The sequence below is a fragment of the Gopherus evgoodei genome, chromosome 2, assembly GCF_007399415.2.
Source record: "Gopherus evgoodei ecotype Sinaloan lineage chromosome 2, rGopEvg1_v1.p, whole genome shotgun sequence".
Classification (NCBI taxonomy): Eukaryota; Metazoa; Chordata; order Testudines; family Testudinidae; genus Gopherus; species Gopherus evgoodei.
In genome coordinates, this window is record NC_044323.1 from 175,770,617 (window position 1) to 175,789,228 (window position 18,612).

The 18,612-nt window shown below is 40.9% G+C and overlaps 1 protein-coding gene across 1 annotated transcript in view; it reads left to right on the plus strand.

Annotated features, from left to right (window-relative positions):
* FARS2 (phenylalanyl-tRNA synthetase 2, mitochondrial) overlaps nt 1-18,612 on the plus strand; it is a 366,541-nt gene that overhangs the window by 89,204 nt on the left and 258,725 nt on the right. Inside the window, exon 6 of the mRNA XM_030552343.1 lies at nt 12,040-12,199. Coding sequence (XP_030408203.1) covers nt 12,040-12,199 — 160 coding nt within the window. The remainder of the gene's footprint in view (nt 1-12,039; nt 12,200-18,612) is intronic.

Sequence of the window (18,612 nt, forward strand, 5' to 3'; positions counted from 1 at the left end):
AGCAGAACTCCTGTGGTCATCCCCACTCATTAATAACTGTAATATAGTTGCAGTGAAATGTCTGAGTATTAAAAAAAATGAGCAGGCATAATACTTGAGTGTTTATATCATTCCAGCAATTTTTTCTTAAAGAAATAGGTCTTCTCTTGCTTTTCCAAATTACCACAATTAATAAAGGTCCATTATTACTTATCTGCAATTTCTATGACTTGTCTGCAATTCAGTTGCAATTATTTGACAGTCATCCTGTGATTCAAGTAGGGTATTAATTATAAAACAAAAGGAAATTTATTTAAGAAAGAATAGAGATTCAAATAAAAACCAATATGAGAGATGGGAACAAATGGTTACGTATTAAACAACATCATAAATGCTTTCTAGAGACTAAACTTAACTAACAAGGCATTCCCCTGTCTCCTACAAGATAGCTTATCCCATGTTCTTTCCCCAGCATTTGCAGCCAATTTGGTTGAGTCCTCTTCTTGTAAGATCAAGCCTGACTGCGGTTTGTCCCACCAGATTGAAGGAAACACAGGGGGTTCATCTGCCCCCTATAAATAGTCCCCCAAATCATAGTTTTAGTTTGCAAACAAGATAACCTGCCTGCAATTTATTTTTTTCCCGTGTGCTTCTTTCATGCTGATTTGTCTTCCCTTTATTAGCTTTTGACTCAATATGTAAATGGACCTCCATTGCAAAGATTACAATACTTAATTTACACATAGCCAGAGAGAGAAATGTTTCTGGTGGAACGATTCTGGGGGGTGTCACTTTACTTGTTTTAAGAACATAATTTTTGTACAGATACATAACTCCTTAGATATCAGCTGTACATACATCTCACAATGATTGTGATAAACAGTATGACACAGGCTTTCCTTAGAGACCTTACATTATGTTACACAGATCCCCATAGTCTGGTGAGCTGTAAATACCAGACTATGGGGATCTGTGTAACCCTTATGCATCGTTTATGCCCTCTGCCAGTTAGCATAAAGAGGTCCCTGGGTCACAATGATTAATTACGTTAGAGCATCTAGGAGCTTGGGTGGGCATCTTTATTATTTTAAATATAAATAAATAAAATAAATGTTTGGAACTCCCATCTTACTCAGAAGTCAGTTCAAAATTAAAGTATGTATTTCAAGACAAATTTATCAAACCAGCTTCTTTAATCAGGAGACAAAAAGCAAATTTCATCCATGGATGTATTTGAAAAGGTTTATTTTGTTAAAGAAATGAAGAATTATAGCATTATGAACTTGAAATTGATCATTGTGAGTCTGGTACCCTTTGAACATGATAGCTTTTTCTGTTATTCCAAGCAACATGCTTAGTCTTCCTTTAAAGAAACATTTTTGCTAGATTAAAAAAATAAATAAATAACATAAATAAATAAATAATTTCCTGTATTTCAGTGTTTCTCAAACTGGGATCGCCGCTTGTGTAGGGAAAGTCCCTGGTGGGCCAGGCCGGTTTGTTTACTTGCCCCATCCACAGGTACGGCCGATCGCAGCTCCCACTGGCCGCAGTTCGCTGCTCCAGGCCAATGGGAGCTGCTAGAAGCAGCGGCCAGTACGTCCCTCGGCCCGCATCACTTCCAGCAGCTCCCACTGGCCTGCAGCGGTGAACTATGGCCAGTGGGAGCTATGATTGGCCGCACCTGTGGACGGGGCAGGTAAACAGACCGGCCCAGCCGCCAGGGTCTTTCCCTACACAAGTGGCGACCCCAGTTTGAGAAACATTGCAGTATTTGGAGGAATGAAGACTGAAGCTTCCAGAGATTAAGAAAGCTGAGCAGGCTTACTGTCTGAAATAATTTTTTTTGCTCTCTTCCCAAGCCAAAAGCTTGTCAGTAAGCAGCATAGAGTACTCCATTATTAACACACTGGCTCATGCATCTTCTCAATGATTGATGCTGCTTAGATTGGGTGTGATTGCACAAGTTTTGTTGTGTCAGAGACTACTTGGGATGGCAGGAAGTTTTCTTGTTGATGCACCAGCTCCAGATAAATGTCATTGCTAATCCATCAGTTTATAAAATACAGTATATTTTAAAAAATATGAAAATGCTTTGATATTGGTAAGTGGATTTAGAGTACAGCTGCTTGTTTATTTATAGGAATCTTGTCCGGGTTGATAAATCAATTTTTTTTCTTGTGTCTTTTAAAAAACTAATTTTGTATAGGAGGAAGTTTAACATTTTTGATTTTTTCCTTTCACAAAAATAAGTTTGAATAACCTTTCAATAATAAATCGGTGTAAATATGGTAGAAAATTTGGTAAGGAAAACGATGTTTTTAAGTTTCCAATTGGTTATGTATTTAAAAATGGAGAGGAACAGTAGGCAGAATACTGTGACATTGTCAGTGCCCCTTTTAATCAGGGTTTCCTTAATCTTTGCCATCCTAACATCAATGATAAATTAGGTGTTGTCTACTAATCTATGTAGAGTTGACCAGAAATTGGTGGGGGGGAAGGAACTGAAAGTTTTTCTTAAAAGGAAAACTGAGTCACATTTTTCACAAAAGTCAAAAATTGATGGTGAGCTCCAAAATTGTGTCTATTTATCTAATTAGTCTAATCTAGATTTTTATATCAGATTCATCACCATGGTATCTGAACATCCAAGTGACCGGTAAATATTCTTAAGTAGTGTATTCAGAAAGAACTTAGACTCATTCGAGATTTGAGTGAATATGCTGAAATGGAATTCTCACTCAGTTAGAACAAGGGATACTGTACAACTCCCTCTACTGTGAATAAATGGCAGTTCTCGGGTTATTTGTTAATCATACAAGGTATGTCTACACTGCAGCTGGGAAGGTATGCACTTGCAGTAATGGGACTCAAATTAGCACTCTAAAAATAGCAATGTGGATATTCCGATTTGAGCGGAAGCTCAGCCTCTCAAGCCCATCCAACCTCTGGCCTTCAGAGACTGAGCTCTGTTCTAAACCAGAGCATCCACATTGCTATTTTAGCTGCTAGCTTGAGCCCCACTAGTGCAAGTCCTGGGCTGAGAGGCTCGCACCCAGCTGCAGTGTAGACCTCATACCCACAGAATACTGATTTTTTTTTTTATACTCTCACTGGTGGAAGGTACTTATTACATAATCTTAACACAGGGATTTGCATAATCACTATACAGCTGGTGAAAAAAAATCTCTATAACCATGTGTGGATAATGTAAATTCCTTCATTCTGATTGGCTACTGTAAATCCCTGCCACTAGAATTGGCTTCTGACCTGAGAAGTCCCTCTTTGTAAGCACACAATAAGCATGGCTAATTCAACTTCTGAGCCCTTCTCCCATCTAGTCACAGTTGTTCATCACATCACTAAACCAAACCTTTATTCTTCTGCTTGTAAAATTAAGTGGACGGGTTATAATAAAATGGTCTATTTTTCACAATCTACTCTGAAAGAGTAAACACACATGACATGGCTGCAGCTTGGACGTGCTAATGTTCTTTGTGAAATTATTAAACTATATCCATGTGTTCTGATGCAGAAGTTCTCTGGCATAAAAGTTTAGAATAGGCACTAAAATGGGTGAGACTGTAGGTCATTCTCCATCCTATTCAGTAGTTGGCTTCCCTGGGCTTGTTTACACACACACAAGTTGCACTGCTTTACTTATACTGGTATAATTAAAGCAGTACAAGCCTCCTAGTGTGAACATAGTTATACTGGTAAAAATGTGCTTATACCAGGATAGCTTATTCTGGTAAAGGAAGGGGAATAACGGAATAACTATACCAATATAAGGCATTTTTTGTAATGATATAACTTGAATCCACATTAGGACTTGTACCAATATAACTATATCAGTTTACAAAAAAGTCACACCCTTGGGGCCTTAGTGAAATATTTATACTGATACGAGAACTGTGTGTAGATCAGGCTTCTGTGGAACATGCCAGCAAGGATGCTAATTAGTGCATATCCTAATGGTGGCATTTGGCAATATGGCAGCTTGCCAGTCAAGAACTACATTTAATCCATTTCATATATGCCAGAACACAAGATTTTTCCCCCCAGTTAAATTATTGGAGCTGCATGTGATTCCCTTGGAAGGAGTAAACCAACTGACTTAGGCACCAGAGATCCCATCAAACTGCAGAGCTCCTGGATGATTGAATTTATGTATTTTAAGAGGTTCGTGAACATTTTTCAGGTATCTAAAAGGGTGTCATCAGGAGGAGGGAGAAAACTTGTTCACCTTAGCCTCCAATGATAGAACAAGAAGCAATGGGCTTAAACTGCAGCAAGGGAGATTTAGGTTGGACATTAGGAAAAAGTTCCTAACTGTCAGGGTAGTTAAACACTGGAATAGATTGCCTAGGGAAGTTGTGGAATCTCCATCTCTGGAGATATTTAAGAGTAGGTTAGATAAATGTATATCAGGGATGGTCTAGACAGTATTTGGTCCTGCCATGAGGGCAGGGGACTGGACTCGATGACCTCTCGAGGTCCCTTCCAGTCCTAGAGTCTATGAGTCTATGAGTCTATGTTTTAATGTTACATCTGAATTAATAATAAAGTGGCAAAAAATGACATTAATGCAGAGTTAAGGTTGCTTGGTGATATATTGTCTCCTTGCAGTAGGTTGAGTTGAGGAAAACTCAAACTTATGAAAACCAGGAAATGCACGGTTAAGGTTGCATAGTTAACTCTACCCTTTTTCGTCAATGCCCCAATACACATATACCTTTTTTCTGCCACCCCCACAGTTGCTGAAATGTACCACCTGTTTCTCCTACCACCCATCGCCATTTATTCCACTTCCCAAAGCTCCCCTCTCTTTGCTGCAGCCCCAAACCCACTCCCTCTATTTCCCCACTCCACCCCTCCTCCCAGGAAGCATTCATGTCTAACTTTTCCCCAAAGACCTAGATTATATCCCCCACCATGACTCACCAATTGTAGCGACCTCCAGTTACTCAGTCCAAAACTCCTTCTGTTTTAGGTGAGAGCATATGATTAATTTATCCTAAATGATGATAATTGAAGGGTTAATCACAATCATTCATCCAGGAAGTCTGAGATTCATCTAGTTATTAGTACCTCTCAGTTGAATAGTATAGGGCAGCAGAAGAGAACTGGTTTTTTTTGTTTGTTTGTTTTTTTCGGGGGGGGGGGGGCTGCAACTTGGGAAACCTTTGGTCAGTTGACCCCCAAATTTGGATTCCTAATACTACCTTGCACCTCCATGATGAGGCACATCAAATTTCAAAGCAGTCTGAGTAACCATTTGGATTTTAGAGCACTTACAAGAGTCAAGTTTTAAAGAATATAAAGTGTCAGGAATGGAATCCTCTAGCCATATTGGTGCATACACGCATTAAAAAAAATTATGTATTTTCTTAAATGCTATTATCAGTTTGGGTCCCACAAAGATTTAGTGGTGTCGTGCACTACCTTGGGTATAACTTGACAGACTGAGACCATTTTGACCCACATCACATCAATAGTTTGAGCTCATAGACTCATAGGTCAGAAAGGACCAATATGATCATCTAGTCTGATCTTCTGCACAAGGCAGGCCACAGAATCCTACCCCGTCCACTTTTATAACAACCCCTAACCCAGGACTGAGTTATTGAAATCCTCAAAATTGGTTTGAAGACCTCAAGCTGCAGAGAATCCACCAGCAAGCGACCCATGCCCCACGCTGCAGGGGAAGGCAAAAAACCTCCAGGGCCCCTGCCAATCCGCCCTGGAGGAAAATTCCTTCCCGACCCCAAATATGGCGGTCAGCTAAACCCTGAGCATGTGGGCAAGACTCACCAGCCAGCACCCAAGAAGGAATTCTCTGCAGTAACTCAGTTCCCATCCCATCCAACATCTCCCCGCAGACCATTGAGCAGACTTATCTGGTGATAATCCAAGATCGATTGCCCAAATTAAACTATCCTATCATAACATCCCCTCCATATACTTATCAAGCTTAGTCTTAAAGCCAGATAAGTCTTTTGCCCCCACTACTTCCCTCAGAAGGCTGTTCCAGAACTTCACTCCCCTAATGGTTAGAAACCTTCGTCTAATTTCAAGTCTTAACTTCCTAATATCCAGTTTGTACCCATTCCTCCTCGTGCCTACATTAATACTAAACTTAAATAATTCCTCTCCCTCCCTAACGTTACCCCCCCTGATATATTTATATAGAGCAAGCATATCCCCCCGCAGCCTTCTTTTGGCCAGGCTAAACAAGCCAAGCTCTTTGAGTCTCCTTTCATAAGGCAGGTTTTCCATTCCTCGGATCATCCTAGTAGCCCGTCTCTGGACCTGTTCCAGTTTGAATTCATCCTTCTTGAACATGGGACACCAGAACTGCGCACAATATTCCAGATGGGGTCTCACTAGCGCCTTATATAACGGTATTAACACCTCCTTATCCTTGCTGGAAATACCTCGCCTGATGCATCCTAAAATCGCATTTGCTTTTTTAACAGCCGTATCACATTGACGGCTCATAGTCATCCTGCTATCAACCAATACCCCAAGGTCCTTCTCTGTCACTTCCAACTGATGCGTCCCCAACGTATATCTAAAATTCTTATTATTAATCCCTAAGTGCATGACCTTGCACTTTTCACTATTGTATTTCATCCTATTACTATTACTCCAGTTTACAAGGTGGTCCAGATCTTCCTGAATAGTATCCCTGTCCTTCTCCGTGTTAGCAATACCCCCCAGCTTTGTGTCATCCGCAAACTTTATTAGCACATTCCCGCTCTTTGTGCCAAGGTCAGTAATAAAAAGGTTAAATAAGATCGGTCCCAAAACCGATCCTTGAGGGACTCCACTAGTAACCTCCTTCCAGCCTGACAGTTCACCCTTCAATATGACCCGCTGGAGTCTCCCCTTTAACCAGTTCCTTATCCACCTTACAACTTTCATATTCATCCCCATCTTTTTCAATTTAACTAACAGTTCCCCATGTGGAACCGTGTCAAACGCCTTACTGAAATCGAGGTAAATTAGATCTACCGCATTTCCTTTATCTAAGTAATCCGTCACCTTCTCAAAGAAGGAGATCAGATTGGTTTGACACGATCTACCTTTAGTAAATCCGTGTTGCAATTCGTCCCAATTACCATTGACCTCTATGTCCTTAACTACTTTCTCCCTTAAAATTTTTTCCAAGACCTTACATACTACAGACGTCAAGCTAACAGGCCTATAATTACCCGGATCACTTTTATTCCCTTTCTTAAAAATAGGAACTACGTTAGCAATTCTCCAGTCGTACGGCACAACCCCTGAGTTTATCGATTGCTTAAAAATTCTCGCTAACGGGCTCGCAATTTCACGCGCCAGTTCCTTTAATATCCTCAGATGGAGATTGTCTGGGCCCTCCGATTTTGTCCCATTAAGCTGTTCAAGTTTGGCCTCTACCTCAGTTGCGGTAATATCCACCTCCATATCCACATTCCCGTTTATCATCCCTCCATCATCGCTAAACTCCTCACTAGTCTTATTAAAAACTGAGGCAAAGTACTTATTTAGATATTGGGCCATGCCTAGGTTATCCTTAACCTCCATTCCATCCTCAGTGTATAGCGGCCCCACTTCTTCTTTCTTTGTTTTCTTCTTATTTATGTGGCTGTAGAACCTTTTACTATTGGTTTTGATTCCCTTTGCAAGGTCCAGTTCAATGCGGCTTTTAGCCTTCCTCACTTTATCCCTACATGTTCTGACCTCACCAAGGTAGCTTCCCTTGCTAATCCCGCCTTTCTTCCACTCCCTGTAAGCTTTCTGCTTTTTCCTAATCCCCTCTCTGAGTTGCTTGCTCATCCAGCTTGGCCTACAACTCCTACCCATGGTTTTTTTCCCCTTTCTTGGGATGCAGGCTTCCGACAATTTCCGCAGTTGCGACTTAAAGTAATTCCAGGCCTCCTCCGCATTTAAATCCACAAGTTCCTCTGTCCAATCCACTTCCCCAACTAATTTCCTTAACTCTTTAAAATTAGCCCTCGAGAAGTCGAAAACCCTAATCCCAGATCTACATTTGTTTCTCCTTCCATCTAGTTTGAACTGAATCAGCTCATGATCACTCGAATCAAGGTTGTCCCCTACCACCATTTCTTCTACGAGGTCCTCACTGCTCACCAAAACCAAATCTAAAATGGCATCCCCTCTTGTAGGTACTTCAACTACTTGATGAAGTGCTCTGTGCAAAGAAGAAAAAGAAAAGAAAAAGAAAAGACGCAGCTTGAATTCTGCACAAAAAAATTCCCCAGCTGGGTTTTGGTTTTGGTTTTTCTTTTCTTTTCTTTCTTTTTTTATGGCTGTTTTTTTGTTCTTCCTCCTGGGTTCATATCTCTGCAGCTCTTAGTTTAAATGACCCCAAATTATACCACAATTTTAGTGTTCTAGCTCTATGTGAGTTGGGAATCACAACCTTAGCTCTTAGTGTAGACATAGCCATAGAGTTTTAGATGATTGATCTGTGCAGCTAGCGGTAAGGTCAAGTGGATGCTGTGGTGGAGACAATTTGTTTTGTTTGGGCAATGCAGAAAAAATGCCAGTGGGGAAAAGAGTATTTTTTAACTTTCAAATGGTCGCTTGCAAGATGAACCTCTTGTTCTTATTTCAAAGTGCAATAAATAATTTTTAAAGCTGCTGCCTTTCTTTTTCTTAGAGTGATGAGTACTCATTTTATTTGCTATTTTCTTTTTTCCTCTTTTCTTTTTTTTCTGTGACATGCTGAAGACAACACAGGAATCTGACTTTGGGTTCTTTTTTCTGTTTTCCAACCAAGTCACCTCCTGACTAGTAATATTAGACCAATTCATGTGATACCATAGTGGGTGTTTTTCCACTCACTCTCCCAATCTTGGCTTCTAATAATTAAATTCAAACTTCCCCTGTTCTGCAGTATATCTGTGATATTTGTGCTAGAAATTAGCCTTGATTAATTGTGACCTGCATTTGAAAATCAGCAGTGGTTTATTAGAACGTCTAAAAAAGCATTTTACAAGTTGTTTTTGTTTTTGTTTTGTTAACTCTGTGGCATCTGTTAATTGTTAATGGTACTGTTCATAGTACATTTTGAGTTCAAGACACGTTTGCTGGGATAGATCAAATGGGCCAATCATAATGCGTATTTTCTGTGCCTTTGATCCGCTGAGTATATTTAATGTAGTCAGTAGAAGCCATTTTCACTTGGTTTCACAAAGGGAGAGGTTGACCTGGAAAATCAAATAGATGGGAAGAAGTACTTCTGCTCGCCCCTGTGTGTCTCTGACTCTAGCAGGCAGTTGCCTAGTACATGGTTACCTTCTATGATTCTCTGCTTATTGTGAACTATCTTGTTTAATATTTTGGTTCATGTAATAATTATAGCACAGTTTTATAATAACTTCGATCTCAGAGAAATTTATGTTGTTCCATCGGAAGCTTGCTTCTTTTCCAGTTCTTGTGAGACAGCAAGCACTGCAAATATCAGAAAAGTGTCAACATTGACATTTGCTTATGGATTTACAAGAAGAATTGATCATGGGAAAACCTTCTGGACATCAGGGATTTGAATCCATGCAAACTGGTTATGATGCACAATGTTTACAAGGCTGTTTGTTACCCTACTTGAAAGGGTTTGCATTCTGCTACTGGGCTTCTTCAGTATAACAGCTTCATGTCTACATGAAGTGAGCTAAAATTGCATCCTCTACTCAGGGCTGACGAGGGGGAGGGGAAGAGCTGGTACAAATTACTGGGGCCCAGCGGTCCGGAAGGGAGCCCGGGGCCCGGCTTCGTTGGCCCTGAGTAGAGGACGCAATATTTTACAAGGTGTAAATATTGTTGGGGGGCCCGAAAAAAAATTTTCACGCAGCCACAGCCCGCTCTTGGTGGTCCTGCCTCTACTCCATAGCTAGCTGCTGTTATGGGCATGATTATGTTGTATTATGTACACTTCTGTTCCAGGAAAAGTGCTAACCTCCAAGTTTCCCCTTGTTCCATCTGTTAAAAGTTCAAGGGATCTACCATCAATCTTTATTACCTGAATCATCAGGCTGGATGAGAGGGGTTGTGTGCACAAGGATTTATGTGTATAATTTGTTGCCCTCTCTTCTCCCGTATACCCGTATATTTATTATTGTCATGCCTCTCAGCTTTCAGATCTTCCACAGTGTGACACCGGCAGTCAAATTGTTTGACAAATGAGAGATATACAGATCACCTGTGGTTGGTTACACTTTGTGTACTTTTATTGAGATTTTAATGGTTTTTAACTTTAAAATCTTGTTTTAAGTATGTTTTAAAGTAAGTAAATAATTAGTTTTAAAAAAAGAAAATTGGAATAATAAATAGGTCATTGGTAAGGTATGATTCTTGGATTTTCAGATCCCCAGGACAGCCTTCTGTTATGCAAACTACAAAGAATATATTATTTTTGTTGTGGACCAGGCATGCCAGAAGGACACTACACATATTTAGCAGTTGGGTTACACAGCTGTTTGGTAGGCAGCTGCAGTATATTGAGATTTGGATTCCTGAATTCTGTTCCTGGCTCTGGGAGAGGAGTGTTATGTAGTGGCTAGAACAGTGGCTATAGACCAGATAGACAAGTATGCTGATTCGACATAGTAATTTGAAACACAATGTGTCTTGGGTCTTCCCTGTTAGAGACCTGCGGTTCTGTTCTCAGCACTGCCTGAAATGACCTTGTGCTGCCTTGCAGTTAATTTATGCATACAACAGGGGAAGCAAATTGACTGCCCTCTAAAATGTTTATAAACCATGCTGAAGAGTAAGAGTGGTGAAGTATAGAAATATAAACAGCAGTAAGTAGAAGTGAAATTTGAACTTCTTGCTTTCAGCTGAGTGCACTTGCCCGTAGGGTACAAAGTACTTCGTGGAGGGGAGTCTCTCATACACACTCAAACACCCATCCCGCCTGCTTCCTTTGTGGTGCAATGGAAGACAGTTGGATTCAACCACTATGTGATACACATGAGAGGTCTGCAGATTTTTAGCTAATCCTTTTGGAAGACAGCTGCAATATTAAGGGCAGGCACATTCTATTGTGGCTATTCTAAATGTGGCTTGAATTCTAGCATGGACTGCAGGTCTCTTTGGGAAGAATCAGAGTGTTCTTATTAGGGATGGGTCAGTCACACAAAGTTTGAGATGTTTGAAACTATTTTTGGGTTTCCAAAGCTAGCTTATGTTTATAGTCTTTCATTTATACAATTTTTTCGTAGATTTTTATTGAGCGTTTTAATTTTGAAAATTTTTTCAAGTATAACAAATTTTATTATATTTTAATATTGTGATATAACTTGGATGTACTACATTGTGTATCTGTTTTGGGTATTCTTATTTATCATGATAACTTCTGAAGTAAAAAACGGTTTAAAAATTTATTTGTGAATTTCCCATCCCAAACAGATTGATTTAATTTGTTACTATAAATAGATTTATGAATCTCTTGTCTACAAATAGATTTCTGTAATTAGTAGCTATAAATAATCATAGTGTACAGAATCAAGTTGTAAAGCTCAGTTGATTGAATGTTTGATAGTTCATTTTACTGCTTAAAGAATGGAATTTGTAACAAATTTTAAATAAAAATTAAAAACAACTGTGAGGTTTCAAACATTGTATATCTTTCAACTACAACTCCAGCTTCTCTTACATTTTTCCTTACTTTTGGCTACAGCTTTGAAGTGTTTGGCTCTGCTCTGGAAAGTGATTTTTAAGATGCAGTGTTTATTGCCTCTTGATTTCCATAATGAATATGCTCAGTCTATAAATAAATAGATGTTTTTCTAACTGCCATGCCTGCAAACTCGACCTGGGTCCTGAGAGTCAAGCTGGGTTTTTTCTTGTATATTTGTTGGCATCATTCTCCATAATAAAGGTTCTTCAGGAAAAAAAATATGCCCACAATTACATCAATACAAAACCATAATCTTTAAATTTCCATTTCATGCTGAAGACTCAGCAGCTGAAATCCCTACTAGTGTCAATAAAACTTCATTAAAAAGTCACTAATACAAAACAATGTGCTTTGTTTTGTTGGTTTAGTTGTTCAGCAACATTGAAGATGGAGAAAATTTACAGTTGTTTGAGCAAGGGCATCGCACAGCACACAAGCAGGAGACACACACCCTGGAGGCAGTGCAGCTGGTGGAATTCAATCTAAAACAAGTGCTCATAAAGCTTGTGACTCATCTCTTTGGTGATGGTAAGTATTGCAGTGTGGTGTTAGACCCTTTCACCTAGTCTACTGGTGGGCAGGCATGGATCCAAGTTTTTGAGAACAATTATGGAGCATAATAAAAGAGAGAGAACCAGGGAGAGCTGTTGGAAACTGTCATGGCACTAAAACAGCTGCATTTGTTTTAAAAAAGTCTATTGATTGCTCTTTTTGATATAATCAGTAATTTTAGATACAATTACATATTGTGTGTATGTGTTATTACATCCACTCTGTCCATGAAGTAACATGAAAATTCCCCATAGCTTAATAAACTAGACACTGTAACTGAGTGGAGGCTGTCCCCCATTTGCTGTTTCAAGGTTATAGAGTGTGTGTGTGTGAATAAGAATTATTTTTAATAACAGTTACTATACTGAAGTTTATTCAGTAGCAGGTTAGGCGGGGGCCAGATGAACATTAGAAAAAACATTCTTAAATAAACAGTTGCTAAACCTGCAGTCTGAAACTTTAAATTACTAGATTCCCTACTCATTTTGATCTACCAGTGAGGTTGTTCTCTTTCTACCTCCCTCCCTCCCCATTTTTCAGGAACATAAAGACAAATTATATGGTCAGGAACTTATAAGAATTAAGTCCTTTTCCTCACTCCTGTCTTTCACTCTTCTGCTCTTCTCCGATTACTTCCAGCTCAGTTGTCAGTGAAAACAGAACAATAAAGTAAGGTGGCACCAAAGGAACAAAATCCGTGCTGTGCAGTTTACTCTGTAGACATACAATATAGGCACAGTGCTAAAGATCTTGGGATAAGTTCAAATAAATTCTATCTATCACAGCATTTATCTCTGAATCTTTATTCTGCTGTCCAACTTACGGTATTTTTTTATTTACTTTTCTGCCTCAGAAACAAAAATGTCCCTCAGATTTTAATTTTGAATTTGAAATGGATTTTGCTTTGCTGCTGCTTCTATGGAAAAATGACGTAATTTTTCTTTTTGTTGAAATAGCATTATACTGTAAGGTCCCACATTTAGTTGCATGTGCTCTCTCTCTCCCCCTCTCTCTCTCTCTCTCTGAGATTTTTGTTTATTATTGCTGCTTTTCATAAATCACTTAGGTTGTATTCTTTACAGATTATGGAGTCGGCAAAACCTCTCAGTTGAGTTATACAGTCTATCAAGTGGGATAACATGTTCATAAGCACTGAAGCTATAGCAAGCTTCTGAAGTATCTTACTGCCATACATGTCATTTAAATAACATAAGTTGCTTAAAGTCCATCCTTTTGTGGAAGCTAAATGACTGTTTCAAGTGTTTATGTTTTCAAGTTTTTCCTCTGGTTTTATTGATCACTGGCAAAACAATCATAAATAGTAGAGTAGGAAAAGACCTAGAATATTAAGTCATATTGTTTGCATCCTTGACAATATATGATGGTTCCCTTTGTTACATTTTCTAGTGTTTTGTCTTGTCAAATTTTATATTTCCCAAATGATGTGCCTTCCACCTCTTCCAATAGATCTCACTGTCAGGGAGCTTTTCCTGATATTCAGCCTAGATTTCCCCTTCCTTAATTTCCTTCCATTCCTTCTAGTTACTGTTTATGTCCTCTTGTAATACAGTAATTAGCTTCTTTCCCGCTGCATTTATACCCTTCAGATGTTCGAAGATTGTTGTGTGCCCACTTAGTCATCATTGCACCAAGCTACAAGTACTACATATCAAGCTATTTTAATCTTTCCTCATGCAGTACATTAGTCTCTCCTGCTTACCGATCTTTTTTATTGCCTTCCTTTGAACTCTCTTCAGTTGTCCGAAGCTTTTTGGCACTGAGGTGTCCAGAGCTGAAAGCAGTATTTCAGGAGTGGGGCTGGCCAGAGAAGAATTATTATTTTTTTGCTCTGTGACTTGTTGCTCTGCATAAATAGCTCAAAGTTCATTGGCCCTTTTTGTTGCCACATCTCATTATAAACTCATAACTAATTTGCTGCCAAGTACTTTCACCTTTATTCCTGTGCAGATTCCTTCCTCACTCAATATCTTTATTTCAGATTATTTTCGCGAGATCTGTTAGATTGCATTTTCCTAAGCCAACACTCATTTTATGTGTTGCCTGTATTTCTAACCACTCTAGGCCCCTTCACATTACCTCTAATCTTTGCAGAACTTTCCAGTTAATTATAATCAGTGTTGTTTGCTACCATTTCTGACTAATTAGTGAAGTTGTTAAGTAAGACTGATCTAATACTGACCCATTCAACATCTCTCAAATGTCTTTCTCCAAGTCAATCCTGATTATGTGGGTCCTACATAAATGCTGACTTTTAAAAACAACCCTTGGGTTGAAAAATGTTTAGCACATTCAGCTCATTCAGGGCAGACATATGAAACAACAAATGGAAAACTTTGGCATGAATGGAATCCTGTCATTGCAATGGAAGAAATGTCCCTCCCCTGCATGAGGATGGAGTGATCCTTATGGAGAAAGTCCCATTTAAAGATACAAAACTTGGAAGAATTCTGTACAACTTGTATGCCCTTTTGAATAATTGTCTGACCAGTCCTCAAGGTGATTCAAATCAGATCAAGAGTGTCCAGGTGTTCCCCTGTCACCAGTCTCCACAGAGAGATGTATTCTTTAGAGTTCTTTAGAGGCTGCAGAATTTATTTTACTAATAAGGGACATGAAAGGACCTGTGTCCAAAAATATGTTTGCTTCTGTACCTGTAGTATAGTAGAAACATATGTTTCTGGGAGTTTGGACACATCAGAAGGCAGAAATGAGATGTCAGGCAAGGACAATGCTAGTTTGGTCCTGTAGCATCATGGGAAGCTGCCACCTGTCCCCACAGCAGGTGGTGATGAAAATGAATGTGTTGATTTCTGCTTGGGCTGCTAGCTACATGGTGTTTTCCACAGTGGTTATAGTATGGGCTACCATAATTGGCGTTCTGCTCATGAACAGTAGTGGAGGGCAAGTGTCTCCCATGTGGAGACTAACTGCCAATTTAAATATACTGGTGAGCATATTTGGTATGCCTCCAGTTGTGTGGTATGCTGCCTCTAAGGTGTTCAGCCCATTTCTCTTTGCAGGATAGCCATTTCTGCAGTCATTTCCTGTCTGTTCATAAAAAGAACAGGAGTACTTGTGGCACCTTAGAGATTAACAAATTTATTTGAGCATAAGCTTTCATGGGCTACAGCCAACATCATCAGATGTGTAGATACCATTAACTTGGGTTTGAATAGAGACTGGGAGCGGCTGGGTCATTACACATGTTGAATCTATTTCCCCATGTTAAGTATCCTCCCACCTTCTTGTTAACTGTCTGAAATGGGCCATCTTGATTATCACCACAAAAGTTTTTTTTCTCCTGCTGATAATAGCTCATCTTAATTAATTAACCTCTTACAGTTGGTATGGCTACTTCCACTTTTTCATGTTCTCTGTATGTATATATATCTTCTTACTATATGTTCCATTCTATGCATCTGATGAAGTGGGCTGTAGCCCATGAAAGCTTATGCTCAAATAAATGTCTTAGTCTAAGGTGCCACAAGTACTCCTGTTCTTTTTGCAGATACAGACTAATACAGCTGTTACTCTGAAACCTGTCAATTCATAGTTTCCAAAGCCAGATGGGACCACTGTGATCACCTAGTCTCACCTCCCGTATAGCACAGGCCATAAAACTCCTCCAAAATAATTTCTTGAGCAGATCTTTTAGAAAAACATCCAATCTTTATTTAAATATGGAGAATCCACCACAACTCTTTGCAAACTGTTTCAATGGTTAGTAATCCTCACTGTTAAAAATGTACATCTTATTTCCATTCTGAATTTGTGTCTTGCTTCAACTTCCAACCATTGGATCATGTTCTACTTTTCTCTGCTAGACTGAAGAGCTCACTGAAACAATCTATTTTCTGAGAGATCTTGGGATGCAGTGCCATTAGTGCTGGTACGAACCATCACTAAAGGACCCTTATTCTTTTACTTCAAAAGCCTATCCAGTCTTAGAGTGGCTTGGCTCTGGGAAGACAGTACACCATCCTGCTTCTAGTCTGTCCCTTACAGAATGTTCTGATTCTTCTGAGTATTGAATCCCCAACAAGGACTGTCTGTCTTCGTTGGAGGGTGGGAGATCTCTTCGTTGGAAGCTTAATTTTTCTTACAGGTTGGACTGAGTTGCCATTGACATGTGTCCTATTTATTTCTCCATTCCCTCAGACCAACTGGATAGTAAGAGCTGGATCCTGGACTTGGTATGGATTGGAAATTTCAAGCTGTGTGGAATTTCTCCTGATCCTTTTCTCTCTGATGGGCACAGCCTGCCCATCCTCATCTTTTTCTACTCAAACAAAATGTCAGCTTCACTTCTTCCCTTTCAGAGTTATGAACTGGCAAGCCTACTCCGACTTCCTTTCTCTCTCTCTCTGACTCGTTGATGACCACCTCCTTTTTTCCTTGTAGCTAGGATACAGATGTTTCCCAAACCTGGCTGTCCAGAAACTCATCAGCTTCTCTGATTCTCCCTAGCATCTATACTTACTCCTCCAATCCAAGAACCTTTTCTTCCAGCACAGCCCACCACCTTGCCCTTCATGCACAGCAAGTTCCTTCTAGCTTCAGGCAGGAAAAATACAATGTAAAAAAATACAGTACTTTTTTGTTCATTTAAAGTTAAGATTTTTCTGTACATTTTTAAAATTTACATTTTATATACATTTTGTAAACTTTTGTATAACATAGCACATCTCTTTTAGGCTACCACCACTGTTCCAGTTCTGGCCATCTTGAAATTGCACATAAATCTGGACTTGGAAGGAAAGCCTCTCACACTCCCTGACCAATCTCCCTCTCCAGGCTCCCGTGTTAACTCCCTTCATTTGCAGCTCTTGAGTTCACCTAGCAAATTATTCTTCTTCGAGTGCTTGCTCATGCGTAGTCCACAATAGGTGTGCATGCTCACTGTGCACTGGTGCCGGGAAGTTTTCCCCTAGCAGTACACGTAGGAAAGCGTGCTTAGCAACCCCCAGAGTGGCACCTTTATGGCACGGTACAAGGGGTGCTGCATGCTCCCCCCACCCTCAGTTCCTTCTTGCCGCCAGTGAAGGTGCTTTGGAACTGCTCTGCTCCAGCTTGTCTGCAGCTTTCCTCTAGAACTCTTCTTCGTTCATCGTAGTAGTACCTGTAGTTGAAGTAGTTAGATTAGTTTAGTGTGCCTGGGTCGGGGCATGCTGTGCGACACTTGCAGGCGGCTGATGCCAGTGAGTGGCCAAGCCTGCTCTGACTTCCTCTCTCTCTTTACACTGTCTGGGGGAACCCATCTGAGCAATCGCTGCAAGAGTTGCAGGTCTTTCAAGCCTCAGACCAAGAAAGAAAGGAACATTCGGCTCAGGGCTATCCTGATGGAGTTGGCGTTGACCCCGACTCCAGTGCGCCACTCCAAGTTGGCACTGGGTACTGCAGTGTCGGTGCATGACTACCCCTCGGTGCCATCTACCAGTCGGCACTGCTTTCTGTCCGCGGGGCATGCCAAGAAGGATAAGAAGAGGCCTTCTTTGCCACGGCACCAGAGCAAGACCGGGGGAGAGGCTAGACCCATGTTAGGCGGTCCTCGGTCCCCATTAGTCTCCAGGCCTCCGACTCAGGTCGAGCGGAGTAGCCCGGCCCATTCGGAACAGGCTTCTCTCAGATGTCTGGATGCCCTCCACGCCAGAGGCCCTGCAAGTGGCCCGGGACGTTATGTCCCTGGCAATACCAGGGGCACTGCCAACGCTGGCTCCTCAGTCCAGAGGCAAACCACCACTGGAATCTCCGCAGTCGCCCCCTGCTCGGTACCGTTTGCGATTCAGGGAATGTTCCTGACACTGTTTGCTCCTCAGCGACCGCCCTGTGCATAGTCCACGCCAGCCACTGTTGACCCTTACCAGGTTGTCTGAGGGGCTCCGCCTCAAGGAGCGGGCCCTTTCGAGACCGAGACAGATGCCACTGAAGGTCCTCCTCTCTGAGGAGCTACCGTAGCCAATTAAGACATGGACGTCGATGCCGTTCCTGTTCGTTGTCTCGCTCCAGGACCCCGCCACAACACCACTCCCGCAGTCCTGGGCATCAATCACTGACACCTCGCTGTTGCTGATCCGCCTGCTGGAGCCAATCGCAGAGCAACTGCTACCAGTGGTACCATTCATCCGTGTCGGGATCACAGTCTTCTGGTCGGTACTGTTCCCACCACCGGCACTGCTCCTGGTCCAGGGACAGTGACAGGTTGTATGACAGTCTGGCCTCCTTTGGTAGCTGTCGATCAATGGGACAGGCCATTCAGGCTGAACAGCTTCATGGCCGGCACCGTGGTATCAATGGGCCCCGGTGGGGGCTCGCTCAGTGGCCAAAGCCTCAGAACAGCCATCGGCCTCTCTTTCCTAGCCTCCTGGGAA